Source organism: Mustelus asterias, chromosome 19, assembly GCF_964213995.1.
Source record: "Mustelus asterias chromosome 19, sMusAst1.hap1.1, whole genome shotgun sequence".
Taxonomy (NCBI): Eukaryota; Metazoa; Chordata; class Chondrichthyes; order Carcharhiniformes; family Triakidae; genus Mustelus; species Mustelus asterias.
Window position 1 is genome coordinate 44,397,053 of NC_135819.1, and position 16,124 is coordinate 44,413,176.

The following is a 16,124-nucleotide window of genomic DNA, read 5'->3' on the forward strand; positions in this document are numbered from 1 at the left end:
TTCAATGATTATGTAACAGGGATATAATAGCCTCAAGATTGATTTTCCAAGGCCATGTTGAATTTGGACCATGAAGCAACAGGGTTTACAGGGCACGGAATAAAGGTCATCAATCAGTGAATCCTGGTCGCAGGCCCGTTAGGGAATGAAGCTGTCATTCGGCCTGTTTCAGCTTCATTCTATGTTCAAGTGATATAGGAAATGTAAATCAAATGGGTAACTCAACAGTACGATCATGTATGTTGCCCTGCTACCGAGCTGCAATACTGAACATGACAGCAATACATGGACTGTTATTACTGTCACTTCCTCATGAGTAGCCCAGAACTCCATGGCCTGAATTTTACCCTTCCACCCACCACGGGAATTGGAGTGGGCGAGGGCGGACCATGGGAAGGTTTGTTGACCTCGGGCAGGATTTTACGTTTCGGGATGAGCGAGGCCCTAAAATCCTGCCCAATGTGTTTCTAATTCCCTCCTAAATACAGGGCTACAATAATGTCTTCAGAAAAGCTATTTGACATCAGGCATTAAATTGGGATACCAAAGGATGTTTAGTTTCCAAGCAATTTAACATGGAAAGGTTTTACATCTGGTCACCTATGGAGGGAGCATTGATCGACAAGGGCGCTGAGGGTTCTGGGTGATATAGGCAGGAAGGTGGACGTGGGACCACAATCGGATCAACCGCGATCTTATCAAATGGTGGAACAGGCCTGTTGGGCCGAAGGGCTTTCTTCTCCTATTTTTTAAGAACTTATGTAGTACAGGAAATACTCTAATTATCCATGCAGTTGATCCGATGAACTGGCTTTGATTGTGTATGGAAATCTAATGCAAGAGAAATCCTGACTCTATATTTGCACAATCACACTGTCTCTATTTCAGTTAGAAGCAATTGTGTGTTTTTTTGTGTTTGGTTGAATAGCTCCTGTGCATGAGAAGCAATTATTTTTCACTTCTAAAGTACTGGGTCACCACGCAGATGTATAACACTTACTGCACACTCCATTGGTGAAAGACCTCCAGTCAACACATACTCCAACACTTGCACAAGCCAAAGCCGCAGTTTCCAAGCTGCTGCAGTCTATGGTGGCATTTAGCGCGCAATGGTCAAAGACACAAGTCTTGATGTATTTGTCAAGGTTAATCTTCTTTCTACATTCTTCAAATGGCCTAAATAATGCAAAAACAGATTGCTTAAAATGAAGTGAAAGTGATTTATCATCGCATCATTTCATACTTCAAACCATCTTAATATATAGAAACGTAAGCATCCCCTTAATTTCTAGAGTGATTTGATTCTTGTGAAAATATTTATCCCTTCTTCTCGGTTGTTGATCCTGAGCTTGTTCCAATCAAATCTTTCCAGAAGTTCTATTTCCCATTATCTAAAGAGAAAACTTTTTGACGGCTACAGGGCAAAAGTAGGGAGGGAGACCAGCTGTATTGCACATGATGGGCTGAATGGCCTGCTTCTGTAACAATTCTCTAATTTAGATGAGATTTAAATTGCTCTTGGAAAGCTATTCATAAGTCACATCAACATTTTTTGCTACTGTTCCCAGAGCATTAATTAGTTTCGCACCCACGGTACAACTGTCTTTCCAGCTGCTTTCTGAAAACTTGAGCCAAACATTGGACCCCGCTGGAGATGAGGTGGTGCGGGTGTTTTATTTGTTCATGGGATGTGGTTATCACTGGCTGGGCCAACCTTTGTTCCCATCCCTAATTATCCTTGAACTAAGTGTCTCGCTTGGCCATTTCAGAGGGGCAGTTAAGAGCCAACCACATTGCTCAGGGTCTGGAGTCACATGTAGACCAGATCAGGTAAGGACGGCAGATTTCCTTCCCTAAAGGACATTAGTGAACCAAATGGGTTTTAATGACAATTGATTCATGGTCATCATTAGACTTCTAATTCCAGATTTTTATAGAGCTCATATTTCAACATCTACCTTGGTAGATATCTTGCCCTAGGCCTCTGGATTACTAGCCCAGTGACAATATCACTATGCCATTGCTTCCCCAACTGCTTAAAAATACCCAAAGAGGCCAAAGACAGGACTAGAGGAAAACTGACCCATCAATCTCACTTTTCCATTGCCAGTGATTTATAGGCAGCAACCACAACCCGAGGGGCAGCTTGCTGATCATGGGGACGGGTGTAGGGGCTGTGGAGGGTCTGGCATGGGACGAGATCAACAGCCCGGGAGGAGGGCCAAGTTAAACCAGGAGATGGTCAAGTGCAGACAAGTGGTGACCCACGGTTTAACTGTGGAGCCAGGAGCAGCACAATTGTTCCTCCTGGCTCCATGTTCAGCTAAGCTAAAATCTTTGTACTTACATTTTTGAGTGACAGCCTCCATATTTCACTTTAGAAGGCCATTGGTTGTGCTGCAACGGTTTTGTGCAAACTGATTGCTGTATTCATTGGCTATGCTAGGGTTCAGTCAGGAACCAACTTGGATAGGGGCCTGGAGTATGGGTAATTTTCATAGGCAATAGACTAAGGCTGGAATTTTCCAGTCCCGTCCACCATGGGAATCGTAGCAGGCGGGAAGGACCATGCAAAGGTCCGTTGACCTCGGGGCAGGATTTTTTGGTCTTGGGACGAGTGTGGCCAGAAAATCCTGCCCAAAATTCAATGTGAAGAAGGAATTGACTTACTTTCTTTGAATAACATCACAGATGGTTTCCTCAGGTTTGCATGTTGGAGGAGGGGGCACTGAAGTACAAGATTCATTAGTAGGAGCTGATTGACACTTAGGTTTACTGGGATCATCAACTCTCCAGTCATATGCAGTTTTGTGACAGCAGTCAGATGGTTCAACTTCCCCATTCTTTCGGACGCATTGGGGTGGAGAGTGTGAGCAGGATCCTAAAGATCAGAAAAAATTATGCAGTGCATCATGTATTCAAACAAAATTTAACTTGCAAAACCATCAATATCATGTCTAATTTGATATAACTTTATACAGTCATAGAGCACATACCACATTGGCCTTGGGTGTTATTAAGGAAATATTCTTCTGGCACTCTGATCTTAAAGGCATTACGGAAAGCAGTGATACTTGCTCGAATATCAGGGATAGAAATATATGTGCTGATGCCCAGTTTAGTAATCTCAAATCCGTTTGCACTGTAGGGAAGACTCACATCGGATCCATTGACAGTTAACTGAAAGACAAAATGGAACGTTTTAAAAGCTATTCCATGTTACAAAGAACTCAGTATGTTGCAATGAATGGCCTGATCACCGGTGGATTGCCGTTCCATCCCCAGCATTCTGCACCACAATCAAGTTCCACATTTCTGGCCAGGTCTTCCGATTCTGGCTTCTTCGGAAATGCGGAGCATTCCTTCAACGGAACTGCTTCCTCGTAGTGCTGGATCATCAGGGCAAGACAACCCATGTCCCCCTTTTTTTTAAAGACACTAGCTGCTTTATTCTGGTGTTTAAATGTCTCTAAACATCTCAGTGCGTTAATAGTGTATGAGTGAATGTGTGAGTGAGTGGGTGAATGTGTAGGTGCGCGAGTGGGTAGGTGGGTGAGGTAAGTTGGCAGGATAGGGCAGCAGGTGGGGCAGGTGGCAAGTGGGCAGGGGAGAAGCTGGGTCCGGGGGTTGTGGGGAGTATCAGATTAGATTTAGGGGGAAGGGGGAATCAGGGGGAAAGGTGGAGAGTTGGGGGGGGGGGGGAAAGTCGAGGATAGAGCTGTTGGGGGAAGGGTTAGTTGTACAAAAATGTTTAATGTAATGATAAAGGAATCAGCCATATTTTGGAAGATTAGATTTTCAGAGGCCACGCTGTAGGCAAGATGATCACCACAAAGAGACAGGCATGGTAAAGCCCATAACTTGGATCATGGGTTAGGACAGACATTTTGCAAGGATTAATCATTTTAGAGTAACACAGTGGTTAGCACTGCTGCTTCACAGCGTGCAAGGACCTGGGTTCGATTCCTGGCTTGGGTCACTGTTTGTGTGTTCTCCTCATGTCTGCGTGGGTTTCCTCCAGGTGCTTCGGTTTCCTCTCTCAGTCCGAAAGACGTGCTGGGTAGGTGCATTGGCCATGCTAAATTCTCCCTCAGTGTACCCTAACAGGCGCTGGAGTGTGGCGACTAGGGGATTTTCACAGTAACACATTGTAGCATTAATGTAAGCCTACTTGTGACACTAATAAATAAACTTTAAAATTATCAGCATCTGTGAATTTGATCAAAACTAATGGGCGATAGCTGATGGAACATGTTGGACTGTGTAGAAGAGATGGAATGGACATGGCATTTGGAGCAGCATGGTGGCACAGCGGTTAGCGCTGTTGCCTCACAGCCAAAGTACCCGGTTTCAATTTCAACCTCAGGTCACTGTGTGTGTGGAGTTTGCACCTTCTCCCAGTGTCTGCGTGGGTTTCCTCCAGGTGCTCCGGTTTCCTCCCACAGTCTAAAGATTGCAGGTTAGATGGATTGGCCAATGTAAATTGCCTCTTAGTGTCCCAAGATGTGTAGGTTAGGGGGAGTGACAGAGTAAATACATGGGGTTACAAGGATAATGTCTGGAATGGATACTCAATCGGAGAGTCAGTGCAGACTCGATGGGCTGAATGGCTTGATTTTGTACTGTAGGATTCTAGGATTCTATGGTTACATTCAGATGTGTCTCCATAAAACCAAAGGGCAATGAGTAAATTAATTAGCAACCTTGGATGTGTCATTTATATATATTGGTGGGTGACATTGACAGTTTGTTATTATTAATAATAATCAATCAGGTTTTTCAATATAAACAACACGTATAAAAGTACTTACCACATATGCACCACCAGTTGAAATACGTACAACATTTCCATTGTAAGTAATAATCAGGCCTTTTGGACAAGACTTCTTTATGAAGGAGATGCAGAAATAGTTATCGACCAGAACCGAGAAATGGTACTTTGGAACACGTTCTTCCACCAGGGTGTAGGTGCAGTCCTCGAAGAAGTCATACCATAGGCCATCAAACGTGCGATAATGTGGGTCTCCCCATACTTCACATTCACCTAAAGTCAAATCAAAACTAGATTTCAGAGAACTATCGGTACTTTGGGATGGCACTGCTGCCCATGATCTACCCTGTCCATCTTTCATTTCTACTGATTTCAGTAGAAATCACCATCAATGGGGTTTCCTGTTCTATGCACCCTCCACCACCGGGAAACCCACAACGGGGGTTCACCGTCGGTAGGACTGGAAGATGCCGCCAATGAGAACGGCCAGAAAGTTTTGGCCAATCAATCCAATTTCACAGCCCGGACAAAATGAAAATTTGTCCTCGTCATTTCAAACAATAGCAATGTGACATTTGAACAGAGCAATGATACTAACAGTCACACTCCCATTTCTCACAACATCCGTTTGCAGTGCGAACTTTCACAGGCTCAATGTTGTTACGACATGTTGGTTTAGTTGATGGTGCACAGGAAACGGCATCCATTTTAAAGATGTCTCCTTTGACACAAGTGATGTCCCTGCAGTTTTCCCTCCATGTCTCCATACACTAGAAAGAAAGTCAAAAATAAATCAATTATTTAGCTTTTGACCTGAGTAAACCAGGCAAATTCATGAACATAGACATAATTAATATTTAAATATTGGCAATTTTTAAAAAATGATTATTTCTGGGGAATTGAAGAAGTGGTTTCTCTAAATCTGTAAACGGATGCCATTTATATTTCCAAGAATTTGCATATACCCACATTTAACTTATTTATTTTTCCTAAATCAATCAACATTGGTTTGCTCTGTTTTGGTACAAGAGTTAGTTGGTGATTTTATGCCACATTCAATCTTGGCTGATATGAGGAGTTTGCAATGCACATTCTACAACTTAGTATGAAAGTGAGACTTATAGGGTGGGATTTTACAGCCTGGCTCAGGCGAGACCGGAAATTCCCATCTGAAGTCAACGGAGATTTCCATTGTCAGACCCTCGCCTGCTCCGATTCCGTGGTGGTCGGGGTGGAAGAGTTTCGGCTATAACGTCACAAGTATTTTAAAAGAAATGTTGCGGGATAAAAGTTGGTATCTGCTGCTCTCTCATGAAGCATGCTTATGGCCTAACTGAACAAAACTCATTGAATTGGCTTATATTGAATCCAGCGTGTGTCTCATGGATACAGTAATATTGACATTCTGGCTATCATTATACAGGTGCCATTGATGAGGGTCCTTAGCCACCTGGAGTATATGTCAGCCATTCCAACGTTTCTGGTTTAATTTTGTACAATTGTCCACACTGACGTTTTTAATGTGCGCTTCCAACAGGTGGGCCTCCCCATTAGAAACGTATGTGAATTTTCTGGATTGATTCAGAATATTGAGCTGCAACACTTATGTTTCTGGAATGAAAACCTAAGTATAACTTAAGGGATAGACACAAGTTACTTTTCTTCTTTGACCATAAGCATTATATTATTATAGAACTGGCTACATCTCTCTTACGCCATCCTTATCCAGCCTACCTCTCCACATTGATAAGAATCTAAGACCAAGAGATGGGCATCTTCTGACTTCTATCAAAATGGCTACAATGTTCTATAACTAGGTGAATTCAATAAAACATACATTTCTATCCTGCCTCATCTCTTCAGATATTTGAGTTATTGTGACTATTTTCTACAGGGAAATTCCATTGTTATTAGATAATTTCCCAATTAAAAAACCATAATCACATCAAAATATTCTACAGCTGGCCAGAATGATGAAAGCTGCTGAGCTGTGTGAATGACTTGTGTTCAATCAATACATTATTAATGCGACAGGAATCGAGTTGGATTTATTTACCTTCCTTGGTGGGTTCGTATTGCACTGACATGGCCCTACAGTTGACTCCGTGCGACGGGTTATAGGGGGCTCACTTGTCACAGGACTAATGGTTGTTGATGTAATTAGTGTCGTTAGTTTTGGCTCACAGCACACTCTGATCCTATAGTCCAAACACATGAGGCGGCTCTCAGGCATCAGTTCATTATATTCGCAAATCAGTCCTCGGTTTATATCACAAGTAACATTATCCTCTGTTTCACTTATTGGTCGTTGTGGGAACTTGACGGCTTCACAATTGATGCTACTTATTTGATATGGGGAGTAAGGACACAGTTCATTGCGAATTGGCTCCAATAGTTCAGAATCGCTTTTGTTCTGAATAGACGGTATATTTCTATTAAACCAGCGTGACCATACACCATTGCAGTATAGTTCTGTAAAAGAAAAGGAGTTGATTAACTTTTGTCATGAACGAGTAAACATTTTGATCAATAGGTATAGGGTGACACAATGAGATAGAATGCGGGCCTTTCGTATCTAGAGTTGGAGTTTTAATCTGGCCACTCTGAGGCAGAAAGGTTCTCAGTCCTCTGTGGCAGTAAGGATTCTGTGTTAACAAGTGTGGATATAATCGATCTAAATGGCTATCAGTTCATAGTTTTAAAAAACTCTTCAATACAAACTGCTAATACAATCATATTCAGACATGCCATGAAAATAATAGATGCAGGGAGTAGAAACTTCAATCTGGCAATGGAGGAAGTACTCCTCTTAGACTGAAACAGTGGCACTTTACTGGAATAGAGTGGACTGTAACTTACTCTGCTTATACCTCTCATATCATCAAACTGGGAATATATTCTCTCAAAAAAACATTAAGGGTGGGATTTTCCGGCCCTTCCCACCGACAGGAGCTTCTCTTTCCACTGAAGGAAACCCCACCTCAATGCCGTGGGTTCCCTGGCAGCAGGATGGGTGAGCGGCAAAGACTGCTGTAGACATCCCCCTGGAGACCATGAAGGGCCACCTCTGCCCTCGGCAACAGGGAAGGTTGGAACATAAGAACATAAGAAATAGGAGCAGGAGTAGGCCATCTAGCCCCTCAAGCCTGCTCCGCCATTCAATAAGATCATGGCTGATCTGATAGTGGGTTCAATTCCACTTACCCGCCCGCTCCCCATAACCCTTAATTCCCTTAATGGTTAAAAATCTATCTATCTGTGACTTAAACACATTTAGCAAGGTAACCTCTACTGCTTCATTGGGCAGAAAATTCCAAAGATTCACTACCCTCTGGGAGAAGAAGTTCCTCCTCAAATCGGTTCTAAATTGACTCCCCCATATTTTGAGGCTATGCCCCCTAGTTCTTGTTTCCATTGTAAGTGGGAATAACCTCACTGCTTCTACCCTGTCTAGCCCCTTCATTATCTTATATGTCTCTATAAGATCTCCCCTCAATCTTCTAAACTCCAATGAGTACAGGCCCAGTCTACTCAATCTCTCCTCATAAGCTAACCCCCTCATCTCTGGAATCAACCTGGTGAACCTTCCCTGTACCCCTCAAAACTAATATATCCTTTCTTAAATAAAGGGATGAAAATTGTACACAGTACTCTAGGTGTGGCCTCACCAGTACCCTGTACAGTTTTATACTCCATCCCTCTCATGATAGAGGCCAACATTCTATTTGCCTTCTTGATTACCTGCTGCACCTGCAAACTGAGTTTTTGTGATTCATGCACAAGGACCCCCAGGTCCCTCTGCACAGTAGCATGTTGTAATTTTTCACCGTTTAAATAATAGTCCATTTTACTACTATTCCTTCCAAAGTGGATAACCTCACACTTACCAACGTTATACTCCATCTGCCAGATCCTTGCCCACTCACTTAGCCTATCCAAATCTCTCTGCAGACTCTGTGTCCTCCACCCAATTTGTTTTCCCACTCATCTTTGTGTCATCCGCAAACTTTGTTACCCTACACTTGGTCCCCTCCTCCCTTGGAAAATCCTAGCTTTCCTGAATCTAACTCAAACTGGATTTTGAACAAATGGGTGGCGCGGTGAGTTTGTAAACTCACCCACAGTTGCAGAGTGTGGCCCCAGCTAATGTTAACTCCCAAGTTTCATTGATATGATGCTGATTCACTTGCTGCCTGGAATGAGTAGAGACTAACCCTTCTTTCAAAATGGGCCAATCTACTTGCCCATTCCACCTTTGGTCAGTTCAGTTTCATTATTATTCATAATACTTCAATTCAGGCCTCGGGTCACTTTGTGGAGTTTGCAACATTCTCCCCGTGTCTGCGTGGGTTTCTTCCATGTGCTCTGGTTTCCTCCCACACTCCAAAGAAGTGCGGGCTAGGTTGATTGGCCATGGTAAATTGCCCCTTAGTGTCAGGCGGATCAGCAGCGTACATAAGTGGGGCTACGGGGATAGGGCCTGGGTGGGATTGTCGTCAGTAGGGGCTCAATGGGCCGAATGGCCTCCTTCTGCACTGTAGGGATTCTATGATTCAATGTAAAAAAAAAACCGTGTGAAACCTTGTATGGAGTGTAATCACAACTTGGGAAGGGCAGTGACTAATCAGAAAACGACAGTCAATTAAATTTCAAAGGACATCATCACTAAGTGTTGGCCTGGGACAGAGGCATTCCACAAGTTTTCTCAAATACCATTGCAACTTTACTGAAACTAGCCATATTTAATTGGCTAATGACTCAAATTTCGATGAAAAGTCTGGTCATACATCACATATTAACTGATACCTGTGGTACTCCAGATTGGCTGACTTGTTGTTGTCACTGTTGTATAGCTGCCTAAATAAAACACAAAAGAATTAAATGACCAATGCTGTGGGAAACAAAGGAAAATCAAGCATTTAAAAATGTGTCTCTGTAGTTTAATTCACATTATAGAACTTATTAGGACACGTAGCTATCAAAAAATTAATTGAAATGCCTTAAGAGTTGAACAAATAAACAGATCTTATTACTTGTGCATTTGGACCATTGAAAGCTTCAGATATTGCATGCCTTTGTTTTGGTACATTCTCCAAACTGCTGGCTGCTGTAAATAGATCTTTTCACTTCAACACTTCCCTCTTGTTATGGCACGGTAGATGTTAAGTGCTAGGCTGCCCAAACACCCAAGGGAAACTTAAAACAAGTTGCCAGAATGGTACATTATGAGCAGTTATCTGAAGTTTATTTAATAATTAGTCACAAGTAGGCTTACATTAACACTGCAATGAAGTTACTGTGAAAATCCCCTAGTTGCCACACTCTGGTGCCTGTTCGGGTACACTGAGGGAGAATTTAGCATAGCCAATCCTGAAGTTAAGATAGGTAAATTACAAACTACTTGTGATGATTTTAAATTTGAAAATTTAAGAAAATTACATTTAAAAAACACAGTAACACATTTACACAATTAACAGTATTTTACAAACTTTTCCTAAAATATATTGGATTAGATAAACTCAGAGCTAATGCCCAGTTTTGATGGCAACAGTTCTTATAGATGTTCAGATCTATAAACATTACCACACAATGTTCTACTACTCTCGGGGAAATCTCACACAAACTCTTCTCTGAAGCTGGGGGCAAAACTGATGTTCACAGGTCTGGCTTCAACGCACATCCAAGATCTCACATCCACACATAACAACCTTCAGTCCTACTTTAAATATGTTTTTTTTTCCCCTTTAAATCTTCCACTCTATCGTTTCCATAGTTCTGGCTATTATATTTATAAAACAAACTTCCTATTTTGCCTCACACATGTATGATCTCCCAATTGTATAAGTTTCCTTTGAAATCCAACAGCTAACTTTAAAATCATTTCAATCCGCCCTCACATAAATCCCTGATCAAGCTGCTTCCTTTGCCCCCTGTTCACTTACATTTCAACCACTTGCCTTCTATACCTCCTTTACCGGTGTTTTGACCTTTGCAGTCTAATTGTCTCTGGTTTAAATAAACCTCACAAGCTTTCGGAGCTCCAAGCCCCTTCGGAAGGGGCTTGGAGCTCCGAAAGCTTGTGTGGCTTTTGCTACCAAATAAACCTGTTGGACTTTAACCTGGTGTTGTTAAACTTCTTACTGTGTTTACCCCAGTCCAACGCCGGCATCTCCACATCTTAAATAAACCTATCAGTCACGCCCATAATCACATACACAAGCTTGTTTCCCGGTAAGAGACCGTATCACAATGACTTTGCAAAAAATATGAAGAACTCTCACTTTCCTCACACCTTGACGTTGAGTCTGCTATTACAGACTCTTCAAATTCAGTCACCGTACATTGACATCTCGACATCAGGGAAGTTAAACCTCACTGGAATGCTAAGAAAGGTTCATGGAATGAAAACTTTTAACCAACTCTCAAGATACCAATTTGAAATAGATGATGCATACAAAATCACAGCACCATAATGTTTGTGGCCAATTGCACACAATTTCAAAGGAAAGAGTTTTATAAAATATCTGAAATTAAAGGAAGCTAATAAAAGCAATAATTTATTACCCAAAATGAATGTAGCAAATAACTTACGAAAGCATTAATACTTTCTTGGAATTTCTTTACCCATTTTTACTCAGAATATCCCATGTGTGCGAGGTTGGGTCCCGAAACTGAAAGAGTGTTTTCACTTTCTCAGAAATCTAAGTGAAGTGGCAGCATGTTGAAGAATATGAAGCAATTTTTAAAAGCGGTATCTCGGCCCTTTGGCTAAGATGCAAATGAGATCAAGCCTTGGAGGAGGAATTCTCCGCCTGCTCCAATCAGCTTGGCTCATGTAGATCAGGCCCAGGACAGGGTGAATGGTCGCTTGCCTTGTCTTGTCAGCTTGGATCGGAAATGTCTCAACTTGTTGAGACTCTGAATTGGACTTGATTTGATTGAATTGGAAAAGTATTTAAAAAAAGAAGGGAAAAAAAATCTCTTTAGCTTAGAGCCAATGTTTCGAGTTTAGATGACCCTTCGTCATGAAGGGTCATACAGACTCGAAGCGTTGGCTCTATTCTCTCTCCACAGGTGCTGTCAGACCTGCTGAGATTTTCCAGCATTTTCTGCTTTTGTTTCAGATTCCAGAATCGGCAGTATTTTGCCTTTACCCCTTTAGCCTAGTTCAGCTACTGATTTTGTCACAAATCCTCCAGTCGTCTGAAGACAGAAGAATGACGTGATGCTACAACTTGGCATCAACTGAGCTGCCAAACAAATTTATTAAATAGGAAGATAATAACAGTAGCAATTTTTGCAGTAGTTGTCGGCTTAACTAACTTCTTACACTGCTGCAAGTAATACTTTGCCACAATCAGTGTTAAACTATAATATAAATTAAGAGTGGTTTTTTGCCTTTCTTAGCATCCATATCCAGCCAGTACCTTCATCAAGACAGAATCCAACATTTGAAAGATAAATCGAGAACTGACTTCACAGAAAATGACTATGTGGGCGGCACGGTGGCACAGTGGTCAGCACTGCTGCCTCACAGTGCCAGGGATCCGAGTTCGATTCCCAGCTTGGGTCACTGTCTGTGCGGAGTTTGCAAGTTCTCCCTGTGTCTGCGTGGGTTTCCTCCGGGTGCTCCGGTTTCATCCCACAGTCCAAACGATGTGCTGGTTAGGTGCACTGACCATGATAAATTCTCCCTCGGTGTACCCGAACAAGCGCCGGACTGTGGCGACTAGGGGATTTTCACAATAACTTCATTGCAGTGTTAATGAATGCCTACTTGTGACACTAATAAATAAACTTAAACCAGTTCCTCAACACTGCAATTTCTCTTCCATTATCCCTCACTCTTGCTAAGTTGATCCCTTCCCTGTCAATTTATTTCCTCTTCCCTTGATTCCATTCCCACTCCACTCTTGGCCACTCATTGATTATTCCTGGCCTTTGCGACATCTGATGTTGTAAATGGCTTCCTCTGCTCAGGCAGTGTCCCTCTAGTTCTACACCGCCATCTTTCTGCTCCTCAATAGATTCAAATTCAACACTGGGCAAATCAAAGTCATTGGACAGAATTTTAAAGTCCTCCCCCAAGGTGAATTTGCTGGGGGGGTCTGGGGCATGTTTAATTGGGCTGGAGAAAGATGGCGGGGACACCGTTGCCTTGCCATCTCAGCCCTGATCGTGTGCTGTTTTAAAGTTGCCAAAACATGCAAATACTTGAACAATGGCCAATGCAATGTATCTTGTAACAAAGCCAAAGGAATGTTCCTAATTGAATTAAATGGTTTGCTCCCTCTTTAGGGAAGATGTCTCGAACAAAATGACCAATTGTTCCAACAACATAGAGTATAATTTCTTTTTTTACACACTACGTATCGTAGAAGAAGTAAAGAAACCAATATCTAGTGAAATTTCAGACAAAAATGTTTCATATTTGTCACAATCACTTGTTCTGCAGATAACTATAAGAAAAAGAGCCACTGTTACCAGGTGTGGTGAAAGGTGTAGTTGTGGGCGTCGTCACTGTTTTTGTGGTGGATTCTGTAAAAGAGGGAAACACTGAAATTAGAATAACAGATAATCCAGAAGGAAACCATGAATGCATTTCCCTGATTGGCAAAGCCTACGTTCAAGGAAATTCTAAAATAAAATATTTGGGTGGTGAAGGAACAGAGCTCATCATTGATCAGGTTAATAGCTGTTTGTGGGAATATGGGCAGCAACTTGAGACTGTATTTAATGCAGACAACAGAGGTTTTGTCTACCAGCCCGAGAGCCAGTGAAAGCCCTGTGTCACCTCTTGGGGGAAGGCCAGACGTATTAAGCCAATAAGACACTCAGGAGCACCTTACTGGGTGTCCTCAAGTTGTTGGCGCACTTGCCCCTGTCATGTCACAGAGAGCTACGATGCTCTGATGAGATAAACGCTAATGTCCAAGACATTAAGGGCACTTGGAAACTACAGGTAGTTGAGCCTATGCCTGTAGACTCATCATGTGGGGTCTTCTGCATCTTCATGTTCGGGGACGATTGGCTCCATCAGCCCCATTCTACAGCCCCATTAACTTCCTTAGACATCTACTTGGCTGGCTGCAGATGCCCTCCCTTCCCTCCTTCTCCTGAGTTCCTCCTCACTGAAGAATCCATCTCCAAAGTGAATAATTCTCATGGTTCAAGGTTGTTGCTAGGAACCTTACCTTTCAAGGCTCAGCTTTGTCTGATGGCTACCCAAGGGGATCTTAGCTTCGAAACACCCATTTTTGTGATATTAGTTCAATGGAAATGGCAATGCTCCACAATGCGGGACACATGCTGCACTATTAACTGTTGTCTCCAACCTCTCTCACATTAGGACACACTTTGAAGCTTTGTAAACCCAATGCCTGCCCAACTCATTTGGACAGATTTACACCTGTCCATTCATCCTGTGCATAGGACCATAAATTCTTGAAAGCCTTGTACACTTTCAGGTGAATTGGACCTTTAATTACTTCAACAAGCCAATTAAACACTTTTTGCAAATCACAGTTGGGTTTTGTGGTCCACTGGGCCCTTCCCCACCAACAACAAAGTGGAAGTGGCCGACTGGTTTCCTGATGTTGGGAATCCAATCCCACACCATGGTGCTGAATTTAACAGGTCATGGTGGGCGGCACGTTGGCCCAGTGGTTAGCACTGCTGCCTCACAGCTCCAGGGATCCAGGTTCAAATCCGGCCTTGAGCCACTGTCTGTGCGGAGTCTACACATTCTCACCGTGTCCACGTGGGTTTCCTCCGGGTGCTCCGGTTTTCTCCCACACTCCGAAGATGTGCAGGTTAGGCTGATTCGTCATGCTAAATTGCCCCTTGGTGTCAGGTGGGTTAGTAGGGTAAATATGTGGGGTTACGGGGATAGGGCCTGGGTGGGATTTTTGTCGGTGTAGACTCAATAGGCCGAATGGCCTCCTTCTGCACTGTAGGGATTCTATGATCCTAGGTCAGCAATAGTGGGACACACCCATCCAACTGTAATACCATCTTGTAATCCAGCTCCTTATTCATGAAAATTCAGGTCACTTTAAAGTCTAATCTCTGCTTTTCACTGTTCCACAATCAGATGCAGCAACTCAGTTGAAAAACAGTAAGAACCGCACTTGAGCTCAGAACAGTGAGAAATAGTCAGATAGAAACTTGCAATGTTTAAAAGCTTATCAGGTATGGGACTCGTGGCAAATGGGGTAGTTGTCCGTGTTGGTGGTAAAGTTTCTATAAAGCAGGAAAATATTTCAATCTGTTCGACACCTTGTCTGCATCAGATACGAAAACATACCTGCCCATTGTCTGTGGCCAAGCACAAAAATTGTTAAAATGTATTCACTCCTTCATGTACTCAAAATTATTTTAGCGGAGGGAGAAAATGGCTACTTAATGATCCTTACATGCAGCGAACCAATTCCATAATTACGAGTTGCTAGAATTGTCATGCAAGATTTGAGGTATTTTAAATATTTGTGTTCAATGGAGAGAGAAGCATCTTACAGCAAACTAATCTCTATTGACCCCATCTGTCAAGATAAACAGTGGCTCAGAAAATATATGCCATACCAGCATCACACCCAATGTAACCCAAACCTGTATTTATAGAATGTGCAGGGTATACAGGAACACGCAGGTTGCAAGTGAGTGCAATGGCCATGCTAAATTCTCCCTCAGTGTACCCGAACAGGTACCGGAGTGTGTTGACCGGGGGATTTTCACAGTAACTTCATTGCAGTGTTAATGTAAGCCTACTTGTTACACTACTCAACAAATCTTAAATTAGACTTAGCACAAGAAATAAAATCGCTGCCAATTACCGGGTGTGGTGCTGGTGGTGGGCAAGGTTGTAGTTGTTGTCACAATTGGGGTTGTAGTTTCTGCAAAGGGGAAAAATATTTCAACCGTGCACGGATCAATTCCATAATTACAAGCTGCTAGAATTGTCATGTAAACATGATCATGGAGTAATTTAAATATTTATGTTCATTGGACAGTGGAGCATCTTACAGCAAACTAATCTCTATTGACCCCATCTGTCAAATAAACAGTGGCTCAGAAAATATATAGCATACCAGGATCACACCCAACCTAAAACAAAATGTTATTCTGGAGTGTGCCAATTCTCACCTGAAGAAGGAGCCTGAGATTCTGGAAGCTTGTGCTACCAGATAAACCTGTTGGACTTTAACCTGGTGTTGTGCTTACCCCAGTCCAACGCCGGCATCTCCACATCATGTGTGCCGGTTATGCAGGAACACTCAGGATTGCTGTGTGGCAGCTTGGAGACACAGATTAATGGGAATTATGGTCACAGCTACCAAAGCCCACCAGCACTGAT

The 16,124-nt window shown here is 42.6% G+C and overlaps 1 protein-coding gene across 1 annotated transcript in view; it reads right to left on the reverse strand.

The window, feature by feature from the left end:
• The window catches only part of LOC144507484 (mucin-5AC-like), a 229,113-nt gene that overhangs the window by 15,071 nt on the left and 197,918 nt on the right, over positions 1-16,124 (reverse strand). Inside the window, exons 63-71 of the mRNA XM_078234610.1 lie at positions 15,604-15,663; positions 13,256-13,309; positions 9,578-9,628; positions 6,828-7,243; positions 5,370-5,541; positions 4,812-5,044; positions 2,997-3,180; positions 2,671-2,881; positions 1,001-1,176 (exon numbers count right to left, since the gene is read on the reverse strand). Coding sequence (XP_078090736.1) covers positions 1,001-1,176; positions 2,671-2,881; positions 2,997-3,180; positions 4,812-5,044; positions 5,370-5,541; positions 6,828-7,243; positions 9,578-9,628; positions 13,256-13,309; positions 15,604-15,663 — 1,557 coding nt within the window. The remainder of the gene's footprint in view (positions 1-1,000; positions 1,177-2,670; positions 2,882-2,996; positions 3,181-4,811; positions 5,045-5,369; positions 5,542-6,827; positions 7,244-9,577; positions 9,629-13,255; positions 13,310-15,603; positions 15,664-16,124) is intronic.